Source organism: Podarcis cretensis, assembly GCF_951804945.1.
Source record: "Podarcis cretensis genome assembly, chromosome: 13".
Taxonomy (NCBI): domain Eukaryota; kingdom Metazoa; phylum Chordata; class Lepidosauria; order Squamata; family Lacertidae; genus Podarcis; species Podarcis cretensis.
This window is the reverse complement of record NC_137182.1, coordinates 31,058,340-31,076,717: the sequence shown is the minus strand read 5'-3', so window position 1 is coordinate 31,076,717 and position 18,378 is coordinate 31,058,340. Positions and strand designations below refer to the sequence as shown.

Genomic DNA, 18,378 nt, shown 5'->3' with positions numbered 1-18,378 from the left:
TGTCTCTGCCAGCGTCCTACTCAAGTGTATGCTGAACTCCTGACAGTTATGGCCCTGCTGGGGTGACAGCACATGTGCCCACAGAGAGGGCACTCAGAGTGTGCCATAGGTGCCATAGGTCTGCCACCACTGCCCTATGAGATGCCCTCTAACATCCCGCAGAGGGAAATAGGGATGCACGTCTTTTGGGGCTGCACTCCCCATGCAAGTCACATGACTTACATGTGAGCAACGTGCATCCTTCAGGGCAGGGAGGAGCCTTCCTCACTTAGAGGGGCTGTCCATAAAGTAGCTGATCATGGGTGGTGGAGAATCGTGTGGGGAACATGACAGGAGAAAAATGAAGTCTCATATACAGCATTATATGTTCCCCAAAGGAAGCCAGCAGGGAGGAGGAGAAGGCATGCCCTGCTGCCAGTGGCTCTTTAGGTTGTGAAATGCTTCCATAACCATGAAGGGTACTTTATGGACTATCAGTGCTGGATCCCTGCCAGGCTAACACACCCTGCTCAGCTTCCATACTTCTGCCACTTACCTTGGAGATGGGCAGCCATGCCACGGCAGGGCATTCCCTGCTTGTTAGGAGACACTGGCAGCTCAGGAAAAGGGTGGCAGGGAGTGGCAGGTAATGCTGAGTGGAACCTCCTCATGAATCAGTGGCATAGTGGCTGTGACTCCGGGCACATTTTTTGAGGGGGCATGACCAGGTGCCCCTTCAACAGGCTCCCTTAGAGCCTGGCCCTTGTGCCAACTCCAGAGGGCCCAAGGGGCCTGGGCACCCCCAAAATGTTGTTCTGGGTGCCTGGCACCTTCCCATCACCGCCACCCTTCACTGCCATTGCAACATGCTGCCCACTACTGCCCAGTCTTTGTCCCCTTGCTGCCAGCTGCTGCCTTACCTCTGGTGCTCTGCCACTGTGGCCCCAGACCAGTTGCCACCATGGCATACTTAAAAAAAGAAAGCAGCATGAAAGAAAGAAAGAAAGAAAGAAAGAAAGAAAGAAAGAAAGAAAGAAAGAAACAGAAGCCTGACAGACAGATTATATTTGATGGTGCACTAGGTAAAGAGTCATCTGGAAGAGCACTTTTAGCTGTCCTCTGTGTTTTTTAAGCTAAAGAGTTATGACAAGTATGGTAATTTAAATACAAGTATGCTCCTTTAGAAAATATATCAATAAAGAAACCACAAAACATAGCAGGCTTATGCAATCTGCATGCATTTCTGCAGTGCAAAAGGACATTTTCCACACCATTATACAGAGTAACATGTTTATTCATTTAAATAATTACATCATTATTACTTTTGTTATATAAAAAATAGACTAGCTGTAGTGAAAATGTAGGTTACAGGTTACTTCACCCTGGTAGGATTGCCATATTTTGAAGAGCAAAAAGGAAGACACATTTGCTGACTTCTACTTTTAACTATGGATCGCTATGACGATTCTACTCATGGAAAAGAGGACATGTCCTGGGGAAAAAGGACATATGGTAGCCCTTTGTGACAGTTATGTCAAAAACAGTTTCTATGGTGCTATACAGTATAAGCTGCAACTGACTGCTTCCAAAACTGTTTCTGTCTGTTGTCTAAAGGAACTGCCTGGATATTTCTTTTTTCTAACAGCCAGGACTATATTAATATCTGTACCTCAACTGACATTAGGAAATCTCCATGTTGTCTGTAATACATCTTTGTAGTCTATGAGAAGATTTTCTGCCCAAGAATTCTCTTCATGGCTTCCTTCACTTCATGGTTCCTCAGAGTGTAGATTATGGGGTTTAGCATGGGTGTGAGGACTGCATAAAGTAGAGACAGCACTTTTTTGACTTCTGGGGAATAGTTGGAGTTGGGTCTCAGATAGACAATGCTCCCACTTCCATAGAACAATGTCACCACAATGAGATGAGACGAGCAAGTAGAGAAGGCTTTGTGTCTGCCCTCTGCTGAAGATATTCTGAGGATGGTGGTAATGATGCGTATGTAGGAGATCAGGATAAGTACAAAAGGAAACATGAGGAACAAAAGCGTAGAGGCAACGGCTTGCATTTCAAATAAGTAAGTATCAGCACAAACTAACTTCAGTACTGGTGGCGCATCACAGAAAAAGTGATTGACCTCTTTGGGTCCACAAAAGGGGAGACTAAAGATCCAAGCTGCCTGCAGTAGTGATACGGGAATGCCAATGACCCACACCCCACCCACCAACTTGTGGCAGAAATTCCTGTTCATGACAGTGGCATAGTGCAAGGGGTTACAGATAGCAACATAGCGGTCATAGGACATGGCAGCTAAAATGAAACACTCAGCACATCCAAAATAGAAGAAGCCAGACATTTGAATGGCACAGCCAACGTAAGAAATACTTTTATGCTTCAGCAAAAGGTTGACTAGCATTTTAGGGATTGTGTCTAAAGTGAAACAGATCTCAATGAAGGACAAGTTCCTCAGGAAGAAGTACATTGGTGATTGAAGAGCTGGGTCTATCATGACAATCACAATGATGAGGACGTTCCCAGTCACTGTCACAATGTACATCATCAAGACTAGGGGAAACAAAAGCAGCTCTATATTTGGCATGGTTGAAAAACCAACGAGGATAAATTCCATCACACTTGTTTGGTTTTTCCACTTCATTTCTTCAGGATTGTTGGATTGGATTATATACTGAAGGAAAAGCAACAAACAAAGAGATTAATAGCTATTTAATACATTTTGCACTGGCTCTATTAAATCGATTTACAGTGCAACCCCAACCCCGTGATCTGTTTTGCTGGGGTGGATTAGGGTAATGTGGAGGTGACCAGATAATATCTTTTTAGTGTCCCACTTCAATCATTCAATTCTTTTTTCACATATTCATAATACAAACTTCAAACTTCATCCTTATGCTTTAATTTACATCATGTTGCTTGAGTGTTTTACATTTGTTTGTCATAATTTAAAGTTACAATTCAAAGTTTATTCTAAAGCCTAACATTTATATAGCAGTAGCAGGGAGCTAGCTTTTCAAAAAATGTTTAATATTCTCCTTGTCATTTGTTATACCGCTTCTTTTAGCTTTTCATTTTTGTCAAGACTGAATTTCATTGAACATTTCTGTTTAAAATAAAGAAGATAAATACCTTTAAGTTGATTTTTATATTAGGCAAATAGTTCAAAAAACAAATCAATTTCCATTAATCCTTAAATGTATTTACTTTTGTACAATAAAATGTCTTAACTGAAAGGACTGAAAAAATATAGACCCTCCTCTAAAAAGACAGTTTGCAAAGTACATGTCCCAAGTCATGGCCATATTTTATGTGGTTGCAGCCAAGGAAGTGGTGATATTGCACATCTATCTGCCTCTCCATCAGCCTAGATCTCACAGCACTCATTTCATCTGGGTGCTGCAGAGTGAGAGACGAGACACAGAGGCTTCCATTATCACCTTCTCTTTTTTCCCCTTTTCTTTTAAATAATATTTATTAACATTTTAAAGACAGCAAAAGAAAGACAAAGAATTAAACAAAACAAAACAATACAATACAAAAACAAAAACACCACACAACACCAGCCCCCAAACATTAAATTAGCAAAACCAAACAAACACAATTTAAAACACATCTAATAAGTTCAGTATCTTAACTTTCATTTACTTGTTTCAACGACCTCCTCACACCTCCCTTTTTGTATTCCACTTTAATTAACTGTTTCAGCAATTCCTTTCCATCTTCCTCTGTTTTCTGTCCTGTAATTTATCTTAACATATTCTAACCTTATTTTTCCCTTTAATATATAATTGTCTTAAAATATTTTAACTTTTTCTTCCCTTTAATACTCTAATAATCTATTTGTACTTAATTCCTTGTAACATTTCTACTAAAGCCATATAGCTCCTTTCCAATATTTTTCTAACACTCATTAATTTTACAATATTTTTATAGTCTTTAAACTTTTTCCAATCTTCTTCCACCGACTCTTCTCCCTGGTCCCGGATTCTGCCAGTCATATCTGCCAATTACCTATAATCCATCAACCTGGTGATCTTCTGTCCAATGCTCTTAACTCTTTTCCAAGTCCCTTCTGCGAATTTTCTTCATATTTATACATGAACTTTACTTTGTCTTCCACTGATCTTATTTTCATTTTCCTTCCTTTGAGGCTAAAGAGTAGATCTTGGGGAAACTCCCACCTAAAGATGATTTTATTCCTTCTCGACAGGGCAACCAAATCTCCGTAGTTAAATCTAAGATCCGAAAGGTATTTCAGGACGTCTTTCAAAATTTCCACTCTTGACTGTTGTTCTTCTAAGTTCCTCTGGTAGTTCCAACAGTCTCTTATTTTGTTCTTCTCTTTTTTCCCTCCTCTTCCAAGTCCGAGAGCCCTCACAATTTTAATCTCTTCTTGACCCAAGTCCCGGTCCCAAAAGTCATCAAATTCCTGTGTAAGGAAATCTATCAAACTTTCCTTCTCCAGTTCAGGTAGGGCTCTGATCCTCAAAATCTGATTTTCTTTAAATTCAATCATAGCAGGCATCAACTTATGGTCATCAAATTGCATCTGTAAGGCTGGGACTCTCTCTCTCTCCAATTGTGTTACTTTAGGTTCAACGGTAATAACTTTCTCCCTAGCCTTCTCCGCAGTTAGCCATGTCAAAGTAGATTCCTGTGTCAGTTTCTGAATAGTTTCTATATTGGTGTTCACTTTTTGTCCCAAATTGTCAATTTTGGTAGTTACCACATCCACCTTTTTGTGAAGCTGTTCCAGTGAGTCACTTATCTTACATAATACAACCACTAAGGCCTCTTCTGTCAACATTCTTAACCGATTCAAGGTCCCCAGAATCTCACAGGCTTTTATCTTGCAGCTAGAAATTCCCCCAGCTCAACTCTTGTGACAGTTTCAAAAACTTCCTCTAGAGGGAAACAGTTCCTCTAGAGGGAAACAGTTTCTATTTGTATTAGTCCTTTTAAACTCAATTCAAACAATAAAGTTAGTTTCAAATTTCTGTTACTTTTACTCCTTTTTAAACGCAGACGGAGACCATGGAAACAATGTATTCCTCTTATTTAACTAACTGTCAGTGAACGTTCTAATCATGGTCAGTCCTGTTGGCAGCCTGTTTCCAGGATCGAAGCGGTGGTATATTAACTCTGTTCACTCTCTCCTGAAGGTATACTCAGTCCAAAACTTTCCCCCCTCTTCTCCTGCCACTAAGGGGGGGGGGGTTAGTATTTTTTACTGATGGAAATTTAGTCCTTTACAATAGGCTTTCCAAGACTTCAGCTTGCATCCTCATTGCTTCAATCTATTTACAAAAGGGGAAGGTGGACTTCCTGTTTTAGACCTCCCCGTTTCGGCACCAAATTAAGACGCTTAAAAATACAATTCTCCACTCTACTCACGGGTAGTTGCTTTAAGATCAAATTGTCCACAGGAAAAAGTCAGCGCTCTCCGGCAACAGCTATGCGGCTTCATACCATGGAAGAAGCAGTCAATTCGAAGCACCACGCCGCTCACCCCACGTCGCTCCGGATCCCCGAAACTGGGTTTCCCCGCAAGTAGGGGAGGCGCAAAAGGTGCCAGCCAAATCCCACGTTCACAGGCTTCACCCGCCTATGATTTCTAGTGGGTCTCCACCTTCGCTGTGGCGGCCAGACCCGGATTCCTACAAAGCAAATTCCTCCCGATCAGAGGAATTCCGCCATTACCGGAGGCGCTAACCCGGCGCTTCCGCATCATCACCTTCTCTAGGACCAACTAAAATATTGCTTAAAATAATAGTTTAACTTATTGCAAAGGAGGGTAGTGTTCCTGTATCTTTCATAGCCATGCAAAATTGTTGCTAGATTAAAATAAGGTCTACTTGCTATTAGAGGCTCAGTATTGCTGTCTTATTTTGTTGCATCTGGTCACCCTGACTACTCTTTCAGTGTTAATATTCATCACACCTAATTACAAATCAGCTACTGTACATTGCTATGAGATCATTTGCAGATGAGGAACAGGCAGACCTTCAGATGTGACTTCAACTGCCCTCAGCACAAGGCAGCATGGCCATTGGTCAAGGCTGATATGTGTCAAAGTCCAATATGTGGTGAGCCACAGGTTCCCCATCCCTGTGATAACTCTATTAACATTACAATCCAATCTATGTTTACTCAGAGATAAGACCAATTGTGCTGAAGGGGACTTACACACTGTGCATCCAGTGCAAATGGGGCTGCTACTCATTTGTAAATGAAGACAATACAGTTCCAAGTGAGAGAAAAAGAGAGAGCCAACCCCATTCTACTAAAACCTGAAAATATGCAATAAGAAAATCTAAATTATTTGTCCGCTTGTACTTCTCGATTCATACCATTTGAGTCAACTCCGAGGGGCTATGGGGGCTTCTACCCCCACAATAAAAGATTTGAGGCAGCCAGGCCCCACAAAGCTTATAGGCATTCCCATTCAAATGGTGTGTGTGCGCACTGTGTCATATGATCAAGTATGTGGGGCAGGGCTTACCTGGGCCCCCACAATATCTTCTTCAAGTTGGCACCCCTGTTTCATACTTAATTCAGCACCTGATAATACAGTAAGGGTGTATGATACCCTTCACAATCAAGAAATTCCTCACCTACCTCTTAAATGTGAAAGAAAGTTCTGTGTTAGCAAAGGAGGAGCTGCTTGGTCACCTCAGTCACTGTGATTGTCTGGAGCATAATTTCCAAGCCATTCTTCACTTGAGAATATAAAGGCAACACTGTTAAAAAGTCCTTGTAGGCCTTGATTTACATTATTTTTAGAGTTGTAAGTCTTGTCCATACTTTTGAATTTCCATAGTTCTGTTAAACTACTAGTGAATGGGATAATTAATCCCTTACTGACATATATGCTTTGGAAATTATTTCTTATGGTAGCTATACTTTGGGTTTCTGAGCAGGAGTTAAGGATGGAGGCTGCCCTCACCTTGATTTTTAATTAGAAACGTGCTATATATTTTTAAAGGAGCAGAATGCTGTATCACCTTAGTCCCCAAAGGCAAATGTATCATTTGGGGATACATTTGTTTCCTAGTAGAATAAACAAAACTACGAGAGGTTTCTACTAGTTCCAAATCTATATTACCTCATTTCTTCATTCACACTATTAGAGATCAGAAAAGGGATGCCTCTTGGGGGAAGGGGCAGAATTTGAAACAATGTGTTTGATGATGCAAGCACCTTTGAACAAATTGTTTTGAGCAATATTGAAGTGGTCACAATTTGAGGCTGACACTTTTGGATTGTCAATAATAATAATTTCTCATGGGGGAGAAAACAGCAAAATTTGCATAAAATTTGCATATGATTATTAATATGTATAGATGCAAATTAATGCATTGTCAGTAAAACGTAAATAGAAACATGACATCTCATCATATTGGGGAGGACGCTAGGTGATGTGTGCGCCTGCTCAGTCTGCTATCCAGGTGCTTCTGATTAGCAACTTCAAGCTCTCTCTTGTTATGGTTCATCATAATTTTTATACTTCACAGTTCAAATCCAGAACTGCCCTCTTGACAGCTCTTCAAGATACACTGTGTGGTGGGGAGGGTATGCAACCGAACGGGTACATGTCCACCCTGAACCCACCTCTGATGCTATCATCTAAAGCACAGTGAAATTTGTTGTGTCTGGGGGTAAATGGAATACCGCAGAGTCCATGTGTACTCCAGTCATAGTTTTGTTGTCATTCAGAACATTTCCAAACGTAAACGGTTTCACTTTAAGTTACTGAAACAGTCATTGATAACTGTTGATGAATGTTCAAAAGTAAACAATGCTACTTTCAGGTTCTAAGCCTTTTTCAAGGAAGTAGGCCATGAGCCCCAATTAGAACTGGCAAAAACAAGATCAGATATGTATGCAGCACGGGTTGAGAAAATGACACAGGCTGTGGCGCAGGTGAAAAAGAAACAGCCTCCCGTCACAGGGGGCTGAAGACAATCGATGGATTATAATTGGGGAATATTTCACACACAAAACTGCATTTGCTTGCATGGATTATTGTTATATATGAATTAATGTGAAAGTGAGAGTGAATCTCTGATCTTTTGCGAGCTTCCTCTAGGGCCTGGGGCAGGAGCAAGCTTGAATTCTAGAGGAATCAAATAATTACTGATTGTGAAATATACCATACGGCACTGCTTTTCTATGGAAGACTCATATTTGGAACATCAGCTTGTTGCGTGGCAAGACCCTCAAGCCAACCCCCCATTAGCATAAAGAAATTCGCACAGACACAGAATTTTTGTTTAAGGTCACTGGGCATTTTTTTTGGCCACAGCTTTATTGATTACAGGAAATGAGAGCAGTATTGGCTCAGGCACTGGCAAAAGACAATATCTGACTCCTGCCCCCTTTGCAGGAAGTCTGTAAGGGTAAACCACCCAAAGGGAGACTTGCTTCGGGGGAACCCACCTGCATTTCCCTGGTGTTCCCAGAGGCCTGGCATGGTTCTAGCCCCTCAAGTGGACTTCAAACAAGATCTAGGCCCTGGATTCCTTTAACGGAATACCCTTGAACAATGGAAGGACAGGCGATGGCTGACCTCCCCTCCTCCACTCAACAAGAAGCCAAAGCCTAACCACCAAACCTTACAAAGTTGTGACGATTGCTAAGAGGCAGGCAACAACCAAGTGGCCCGTGCCAATTTTCCAAATGGAAAAATTCCTACCCGGTCCCTGACCCAAGACGGGCAACCAACTGCTGTCCAAAGCAAGGCCAAAGGACACTTAAATTAAAGGGAGGGTGGGCGGGTGTTCAGCAGTGCGAAGCAGGTGCTTGGCACACATTGCACTGCTGCTTTTATACATTCCCCCATGATGACCATTCAAATTGATTGGCCAATAGCCCTGAGTGAACATGGTGCCACCCTGGTGTAATGGTGATGGCTCCACCAACGCCAGGGTGGGGGGACCAGGTTGAGGGCCTGCCTGCAACCAGGGCCATCTATTAAGATGATCACACTTTAAAGACCTGAAAATTGCTGTGCCATAAATCTTATTAAACGAAGGAGAGCTGGAAGAGAGTCCAGAGCCCTTGAAGATAAGACTGTGGAATGATGGGGGGGCACTGGGGGGGGGCTGCACTGAAAATCAATCAATGGATAACAACACAAAATAAAATGTCTGTTATATATTAATAGACATATGGGTTTGTTAAACACGATAGAAAGTCATACACCAGTGATTGTGAGGATAGGGCAATGGGTTAAGATCAGAATTATGAAACTGGGGAAAAACAAGAGAGAAGGAAGCAGGAACAAGTGAAAGAAACTTTCTCCCAACAGCCAGAACATGGGAAGACCTCTAAAAAATTAATTTGGAATGTATAATTGCCTTTATTGTTTGTATTATGATGTGGCAAGATATGATTTGTTATTAATTGGAATGTTATTAATTGAAGATTAATAAAAAATATTTTATATAAAATTAGTCACTCTCTCCTTGGTAACTCTGCTAACTTTAGATCTGGCTGGGAAATTATGGGTGATGTGGATCTGTAACATAATTCTCAGCACTTCACTAATCTACAGTTTGCACAATATTTCAGGAAAGTCAAGATCCAGGCAGTGTGTTTATTTACTCACTCACTCACCCATAGTGCAATCCAACAATCTTCCCCTTAATATTGATGGTTACTGAGTACTTAGGATACTTTGTTGTCCCCTGTCAGCAGAGTGACATTGTTCTGATTGAACTACAAGTCCCATCCACTCCCACCAGCAATGCGTCTGTGGGAAATGGCAACACATGGATAGTTAGAAAGACAGAGTCAGAGTTTACAGTTGAAAGTTGCAGTGACTTGAACCCAATATAAAGCAGCAAGTTGAGAGAAGACAGAGGCAAGAGCAATGCCTGATTTCTGTTTGAATCCAGGGCTGTGGCTATGGGAGAAACAACACCCTTTTGGAGTGGCGATGCTGTGAATCCATCTGTCATAGGCTCAGAACGTTTATACAATGGTACCTAAGGTTAAGTACTTAATTCATTCCGGAGGTCCGTTCTTAACCTGAAACTGTTCTTAACCTGAAGCACCACTTTAGCTAATGGGGCCTCCTGCTGCCGCCGCGCTGCCGGAGTAAGATTTCTGTTCTCATCCTGAAACAAAGTTCTTAACCTGAAGCACTATTTCTGGGTTAGCAGAGTCTGTAACCTGAAGCGTATGTAACCCGAGGTACCAATTTATATGTAAATAAACCGTATATCATAAAAGCACCACATTCTTCACTGTGCCTCATTCCTGAAGGAAACATGAACCCTGGGTGTGTCCCTGGAATCCCTGAAATCTTGCACCACACATTGCTTATATCAAGTCCGATTTTGGGTGAAAGATTTCTGCCTGTATTGCAAGGGGTTGGACTACATGAGCCTCGTGCTTCCTTCCAGCTATACAATTCTATGATTCTATTATATCAACATCATGCTTTCCAATGGGTTCAGATGTTAACATTCAATTGCCAGTCATTGTGTGGACTCATTAAGAGTTGTGCATGTATACATAAATCAGTCCCCAACCTCCCAAAGGCAAGAGCAGATAGAGCTTATATTTGACTTTGAACTTGCATCAGTTAAATATCTGATTACCACTGTACATATTTTAATGCTGCTATATAAATTTTTACAAATGGTTCTTTAGCTTTCCGTGGGAACGTTTTTCCTTACTGCTTTAGCCAAGGCTCCTTTGACTTCCTTGTTCCTTAAACTATAGATGATAGGATTAAGCATTGGAGTGACCACGGCATATACGAAAGCCAACATCTTGTCTTGGTTGGGTGAAGTGTTTGTTCTGGGGTTCATATAAGCAAATGCAGCTGTTCCATAGCAGAAGGTGACAACAGTCAGGTGAGAGGAACATGTGGAGAAGGCTCTTTGCCGACTTTCTGAAGAGTGGATGTGTAGGATAGCACGGATTATATACACGTAAGATAGCATTATCAAGATGCAGGGGATGAGTAGCACAATGACCCCTGCCACCATAAGCATGATCTCATTGATAAAGGTCTCAGAGCAAGCTAACTTGATAACACCCAGGACTTCACAAGCAAAGTGGTTGATGATGTTGAAAGTGCAGAAGTGAAGGCGCATGGTGAACCCAGTTTGCACTAGAGCATTGAGGAAGCCACCAATCCAGGAAGCTAGTGCCAACTGAATGCACACTGTCCTATTCATGATGACTTTATAATGCAAGGGATAGCAAACAGCCACATATCTGTCATAAGCCATGGCTGCCAACAGGATAAACTCAATGCTGCCAAAGGTCAAAGAGATACAAAGCTGGGCCATGCATCTGTTGAAGGAGATTGTCTTTGGACTAGTCAGGAAATGAACCAGCAGTTGAGGCACCACACTTGTTGTGTAGCAGATGTCCAGGAAAGAGAGATTGGTCAGGAAGAAGTACATTGGTGTGCTGAGCCGTGGGTCGATACGGATGGCCACAATGATGAGTGTGTTACCTGTCAAGGTGATGAAGTACATGGAGAGAACCACTGCAAAGAGGCACAAATTGGCGCCTTGATCGCTGGAGAATCCCACAAATATGAACTCTTTGATACTGGTCTGGTTGCGTTGTTCCATTATGCAGACAATGTATCTCTGCTGAAGGGAAAAAATCAGAGGAAGTGGGAAGCATGACTTACACTTTGTGGTTTGAGGTGTCACAGTCCCTTTGCTCCTCATCTAAAAAATAATGATGGACACAGACATAACATTTTAGGAGCACTCTAGGTAAATGGAAAGCATTGTCACTGTGATGAAATGCTTGCAACAGTACCAGGAGAGTGTAGGAATGGGGGAGAAATTCATTTTGGTTCAATTCAGTGCACATCTTAATGAAAACAGAGTTGAACTCATCTAATTTACGGTTCTCAAGACAACTTGTAAAAAGAAACACAGCTATCCTTCAAACACATCCCTGAATTTTGTAATGTAGTCCTACATTCTACTTTTTAAAAAACAATGTATATGTCAGGGAAAACCATGCATAATTTAAAGCAAATAACACAAAAGACCATAACAGAGAAAATGCATCTGAAATGTTTAAATTAGACAAAATGCCAATTTTAGGAGAAATTAGTAAAAAAATGCTATTTTGGGGGAAAACTTCCCACCCCCACCCCCCAAAAAAGAAATGAAAACTATTATGGAAATGTGGTGAGTTTAATTTCATTTTGAGAAAATTAGACATTCAGATTGATAGATTTGGTCATGCCTGATGAAGAGTTAATAATTGCAGGAGGGACCATTTGCTTTTCATATGCTGCTAAATGGACAGCCCAGCAAGTTTCTCCAGTCTTATTGCCCACAATTAGAGTGTTTACAAACATGCAAATTTTAGATCAATACCCAAAAAACAAATGAAATAGCTGTAAACAACACAGTAAGGAATCTTTAAAAACTAACAAGAGAGAGAGAATGATGCATCTATTTAATGATTAGTGTTATATGACAAGGGGGAAGTCTGTATGATGCCTGAGTCCCTTCCCATTTACTGGGTCCTGTGCTAAGTAAGGGTTAAAAGCTGATGGGAGATTCCATTACTAACTGGGCATTGGTAAGGTAATGGCCATAGCTTGCCATTTAACCACCTTCATCAGCAACTCTTTCTCTAGACAATGATTGTGAATCACCATCTTTTACATTTTTGTAGGTGGCGCTGTGGGTTAAAGCCTCAGCGCCTAGGGCTTGCCGATCGAAAGGTCGGCGGTTCGAATCCCTGCGGCGGGGTGCGCTCCCGCTGTTCGGTCCCAGCGCCTGCCAACCTAGCAGTTCGAAAGCACCTCCGGGTGCAAGTAGATAAATAGGGACCGCTTACCAGCGGGAAGGTAAACGGCGTTTCCGTGTGCGGCTCTGGCTCTGGCTCTGGCTCTGGCCAGAGCAGCGATGTCACGCTGGCCACGTGACCCGGAAGTGTCTCCGGACAGCGCTGGCCCCTGGCCTCTTAAGTGAGATGGGCGCACAACCCCAGAGTCTGTCAAGACTGGCCCGTACGGGCAGGGGTACCTTTACCTTTACCTATGTGCTGTAAGCCACCCAAAGTGGCTGGGGAAACCCTGCCAGATGGACAGGGTATTATTATTATTATTATTATTATTATTATTATTAAAACATCACAGTCTTTGTTGTTCCTCATTTCAAGGGAAGCGGACCCTTGTTAAGCCCCTTGTACCCTTGGAGTCTCTCACCTATCAGAGCCTGGGCTTGGGTGTAACAATAGAATGGACAAGGATGAGGAAAGGTGGATGTAAATATCAAAGGATCATTTCAGTAAAAACAAACACACACATGAAATGAACTGTAGTCCAAAAGGTTTATAACATAGGTAACTGGCTCAACCAATAATGGATACATTCATGAAAACTAAACCAATACCAACAGATGATTCAGCCAAGCTACATGAAGTGGGGGGCGGGGAGGGGGAAGCATTACTGTGTCTGACCATTTTAGGAATAATGTTCTTTACTTGCTGACGCAGTCAGCCACCTCAGGTTACCTCCTTCTGAATTGGCAAAAAGTGCAATATAGGAGGGAAAAGAACTTTATTCCTGAAATTGCTCCTGTGAGGAACTACTAAGCATATAGGTGCACATAAACCTAGATGTGGAACAGTTGAATGAATGAATGAATGAATCTTTATTTGCACCAGCCATTGACTATAGCAATAAAACAACAATACGATATACAAAGAATAGAAATAAAAAAGTCAATTATATAAAATACATTTTAGAGTTTTGAATCAATAGCCGAATAGTGGATCTTAATCTGATTGCCCATCTAAAAACCTTGCAACCTTTGCTGTCACCTGCTCATCTTGATCTGAGAAAGGACACTGCGGCAGTGGTTGGGCGACCTGGAATGGACAATAAAAGAGGAGTGAAGAACTACTAAGCATATAGGTGCACATAAACCTAGATGTAGAACTGGAACTATTGTTATTATTATTTTTATTTTTTAAAAAACCATAAGAATAAAGTTTCACTGGATAACCCCCATCTCTATCCCCACTCCTTACCTCATCTGGTGTGTATTGCTCCAGCAAATGGAAGAAACATGGATTTTCCAAGAAGACACTGTAGACAATTATTGAGTTCAGGTTCAGCCTACAGTTCTAAATCCCCATTGGGCAATTAATCAAGACAACACTTTTTAAAGTTTTGAGGTTAGAGCTTTCATCATCTAAAGCCTTTGAAAATAATTTGAGGCTGTACCAGTCCATCAGTTCATAGGATCACTTGCAATATACGATGTAACCAGGTGATCCTCAAGTAAGTCATGCTCAAAGTAAACCCATTGACATCAATGGACTCAACAATACTATTTTGGTTCAATTCAAAATACAGAAAGAAATGAGTGTTAGAAAAGGAAGGGCTTGGGGGTGGGGAGAAAGAGAGGCAGATCAGAGTGGGTAGGACTTTTTCAATTATCCAGTCTCCCTCGTGAAAGGTCGTGCAAGCACCCGAAGCAATGATAGTTTTGATTCAGATAATAATATTAATTTATTGATTTCATAAAATTTCTAGGCTGCTTGATTGTAAAAAACAAACAAACCCTCAAAATATTTTACAAAAGAAAAAAAAGAGAAATTACAGCTATACTTTAAAAGGTACAGAAGTTACAATACTGAAATAGATTTAAATTATATAACAAATATATAATGCACCACAGTACATGTGACAAGAGAAAGGGTTTAGAAAATCAAGAGAAAAACACACACAACAGAATCCTCCAGCAGGATGCTCAAGTTTTCACCCTAATTTAAAAACATTATTTTGGATTTTCTGGGGCATTAAGCTACGAGTCAGTCTGCCAACAGACCTCCTAAAAGACTCTTTCACTTCTCTGTTCCTGAGACTGTATATCAGTGGATTGACCAGAGGGGTCAGAATAGTGTAAAAAGCAGAGAAGACTTTGTTTAGCTTTCTCATATTTTCAGTATTGGGCAGCACGTAGACTATGATTAGGGTGCCATAATAAATTGTAACCACGGCAAGGTGAGATGAGCATGTGGAGAAGGCCTTTTTCCTTCCAGTAGCAGATGGGATTCTCAGGATAGTGGTGATGATGAACATATATGATGTCAAAGTCAATAGAAAAGGAGGAAGGATGTAAATGACTGAAAATATGAAACCCATCAATTCAAATTTTTGTGCCTCAGTGCAAGCAATTCTTGCTACTGGGGTAAAGTCACAAAAGAAATGTTCAATTTCCTTGGGGCCGCAGAACGTCAACCGTGTCATTGGGTACATCATTATTGACATTGCTAGAAACCCATTAATACAAGACCCAGCTGCCATGTGAAGGCAGAGCCTGTTGTTCATTAGGGCTGCATAATGCAGGGGCTTACATATTGCTATGTATCTGTCATAAGACATCATAGCTAGGAGACTGCATTCAGTAACGATCAGAGAACTAAAGAAATAGAATTGTGTGATGCAGCCAGGGATGGAAATAGCTCTGTCTGCAGTCAGGGAACTGACAAGGACCTTGGGCAAGATGGTTGAACTGTAGAAGGTCTCCAAGCAAGACAGGTTAGCAAGGAAAAAGTACATAGGAGTGTGGAGGTTGTGGTTTGTCACAACTAATCCAACAATGAGGATGTTTCCAGTCATTGTAAGGATGTATATAATTAGAAACAAGATGAAGATGACAATCTGTAGGTCTTGAAAATCCCCAAATCCCTGGAGAATCAATTCTGTGATGATGGTTTGATTTCTCCCTTCTACCATTGCCATCCTTCGTATCTAGGGGGAAATGTAATAAAATTCACTGAATTATTAACCATTATTTACTGCTGCATACGGTACAATGACTATTAAGTATGGCTCTTCTAGGGATTATGTGGGTGATTCTCTTTTGTCAGATCTTTCCATATCTTATGTGTAGTTTTTGAGACACAATGATCCGAAGGTTTAGTGTTACACATTTCACAACAGCATTACTCTTGTCAAAAGTCAGTGTATGCTTTTGTAATGAATATATATGCGCTCATTATCAAAGTGCAAGTTTAACTTCCATTAATGGTGGCTTTCCTATATGGAGCAATGCAAAAACAAGTGTATGAGAATAACTTGCATTTCTACATCCCACATCATTCCATGATTATTGAGTAGGAACATTGTTTGTTGTCAGTGTTAATAAATGCAAAGAACAAGCAGTTTTGTATTCCAGTTTGAATGAATCAATAAAAACGTTGATACAAAAATAGAAGAGTGGGAAGGGGATGGAAAGGAAGATATCTGTACAACTGCATGCCCAGTCTCTTCAGCTTAAGGCCACAATCCTACATGCATTTACCTAAGAGTAAGCCTTATTGAACTCAATAGATCTTACTTCTTAGTAGGTGTTTAGAAGATTACATTGTAGTTGATGTAGTTCTGGTGAGGTTGAGAAATTTAATTCAAGGAGTAAAACTAATCTTAGCTGTTTTTCTTTCTAGCAGCCAATGACTGCTGTCCTTAATTGAATATGTGGTGAGTGTATTAGTTTATAGTCTCACCATTATTTGATTTCCCACATCTCATCTTTCTTTAGTTGTGCCCTTGTGACAGATATCAGATAAATGAGTAAATGGCCCAGACAAATGGGTAAATACAAGGTAGGCAATAAAAAGAGAACCAACATATCTAAAGAGAGCCAGAGGCAACCCATAGAACTATAATATCATAGTGTTGGAAATCACCCCAAGGATCATCTTGCATTGATCACCCTGCAATGCAAAAATCACAGCTAGGGAATCCCTGACTGATGTCCATTCAACTAATGACCCTCTGGGATCCTGAGGTGAAGAAGCTTCGGGTCTCTGTTTTTGGATGATGTTCAGTTCCATACTGATAAACTCAGTTTGGGCAGTTAAAGTTGATTGGGAGTTATTGTGCAAGAAACCGACACCACCAAAAGATCAGATAAAGAAAGTGAAAGGAAAACATGTGGGATAACATTTGATTAATCAGCTTCCTCCCCTGCAAACAAGAAGCAGATTCTCTGGAAACCAGACATGTGGCCTTGGAGCCTTACAAGATCCTGCAGTGAAAACCGGTGGTGGTGTAATGGTCAGAGTGTCAGGCTAGGACCTGGGAGGCCAGGGTTCAAATCCCTCATTGAGCCATAAGCATGTTCTGTTACTTGTCAGCTTGTCATGCAATTGTACAGAAAATAGCCACCATTAGCCCCAGGAATTTGGAGGCTAGTCACACTGCTGGCTTCCCACCTTCTAGGGGAAGGCTATCACTCAGATACAGAGGTCTTGGCCTCTTTTTCTCATTGATTTTGTTTTCCCTCCCCCATGAGCAGTGTTTCTTACCTGTATAGTCCTTTATCTCATTCTGTTGAGTGATATGCTTGAAGTGTAGAATATGGCGCATAGATTGACCTTCTGCTCTGCTTCATGCTCCCTGTATTTATGAATCTCTCTTTCTGGTTCTGATATTTGCATCTTTGAGTTCTGCATAGATTTCATCTGTACATATGAGCCCTTACAGCAAGGAGACATTGTGTTCTGAGGACCAACCCCCATACAACTTCCACTTTTTCCCATGTATCCATCTAATTTAATGTCCCTTGGAGATAAGTGTCTCCTATGTCTCATTTAAAGGAAGAACTAAGTCTCCTGGGGTCACATTCAAATTCATTTTTTACCTTCACAGAATGCAATGTTTGTGATTAGGTACACCCACAGAGCTAAGAAAAGAAAGAGTCATTCCATTACCTGGAGGGGTCACTTCCTGGTTTGCATGGAGAAGCTATTTTCAACGGATCCCGATGACAAAAGCACACAGCTGTATTGAGGCAGCAGCGAGTGTCGAATTTTTGCACCTCTAACAATTTTGGGATATGACTACTACGCAGCTGCAAACAACATCATGTGATGTTGACATCACATGATGTGGCTAGTCCTGGGAAAGGATATTCCAGGCAGTTCACAGGATTTACAGAGCTTTGTTCTGTGTGTAATATGAGACCTTCCTGTTGCGTATGCGAAGGAAGTCTGAGTCACTTGCTCGGAGAGAAGTCAGAGTGAACGGACATGTTTTTTGTACAGCTGAACAGTCAGAAATAAACTGTAGAGATGTAAATAGACTTTCTGACTATCTTCTTTCTCTTGCTGGTATGCAAGGAGGGAAGGGGGTGTGCATTTTCCACGCAGGGAAATGTCTCCTATCAAGGTCTTCCTGGACTGCCGGGATGTTGACAGCCAGAGTAGATCACCGGTAAACAAGCCCTGGGAGCCTGGGAGATGGGGCCAGCCTCTCCTGAGGGGGCAGGTTTTCCAACAAGGACAACCTCCCCTATGGTCCCCCTCACCCTATGCTGCTGCTGCATGGTGCCATTCAGCCTGGCAGAAAAACTGGGGATAATGTTGCCCAAC

At 41.4% G+C, this 18,378-nt stretch overlaps 3 protein-coding genes across 4 annotated transcripts; all 3 read right to left on the bottom strand.

Annotated features, from left to right (window-relative positions):
* Positions 1-1,674: 1,674 nt before the first annotated feature.
* Positions 1,675-2,635, bottom strand: LOC307200195 (olfactory receptor 10A7-like; the record flags this gene model as incomplete). The annotated part of the gene is made up of 1 exon (XM_079948611.1): positions 1,675-2,635. One exon carries the CDS (start codon positions 2,633-2,635, stop codon positions 1,700-1,702), a length of 936 nt encoding a protein of 311 aa, XP_079804737.1. The 3' UTR covers positions 1,675-1,699.
* An 8,014-nt stretch (positions 2,636-10,649) lies between these two features.
* Positions 10,650-11,591, bottom strand: LOC307200177 (olfactory receptor-like protein OLF3; the record flags this gene model as incomplete). The annotated part of the gene is made up of 1 exon (XM_079948592.1): positions 10,650-11,591. The coding sequence occupies one exon, from the start codon at positions 11,589-11,591 to the stop codon at positions 10,650-10,652; it is 942 nt and encodes a 313-aa protein (XP_079804718.1).
* Positions 11,592-14,726: 3,135 nt separating this feature from the next.
* On the bottom strand, positions 14,727-17,810 carry LOC307200144 (olfactory receptor 6F1-like). 2 transcript variants are annotated; one of them, XM_079948546.1, is made up of 2 exons: positions 17,719-17,810; positions 14,727-15,754 (listed from the first exon to the last, which is right to left on the bottom strand). In XM_079948546.1, the coding sequence occupies exon 2, from the start codon at positions 15,743-15,745 to the stop codon at positions 14,759-14,761; it is 987 nt and encodes a 328-aa protein (XP_079804672.1). In that variant the 5' UTR covers positions 15,746-15,754; positions 17,719-17,810; the 3' UTR covers positions 14,727-14,758. The 2 variants fall into 2 exon arrangements, with proteins under 2 accessions (XP_079804672.1, XP_079804671.1); XM_079948545.1 differs by lacking the exon at positions 17,719-17,810 and adding an exon at positions 17,314-17,483.
* Positions 17,811-18,378: the final 568 nt, after the last annotated feature.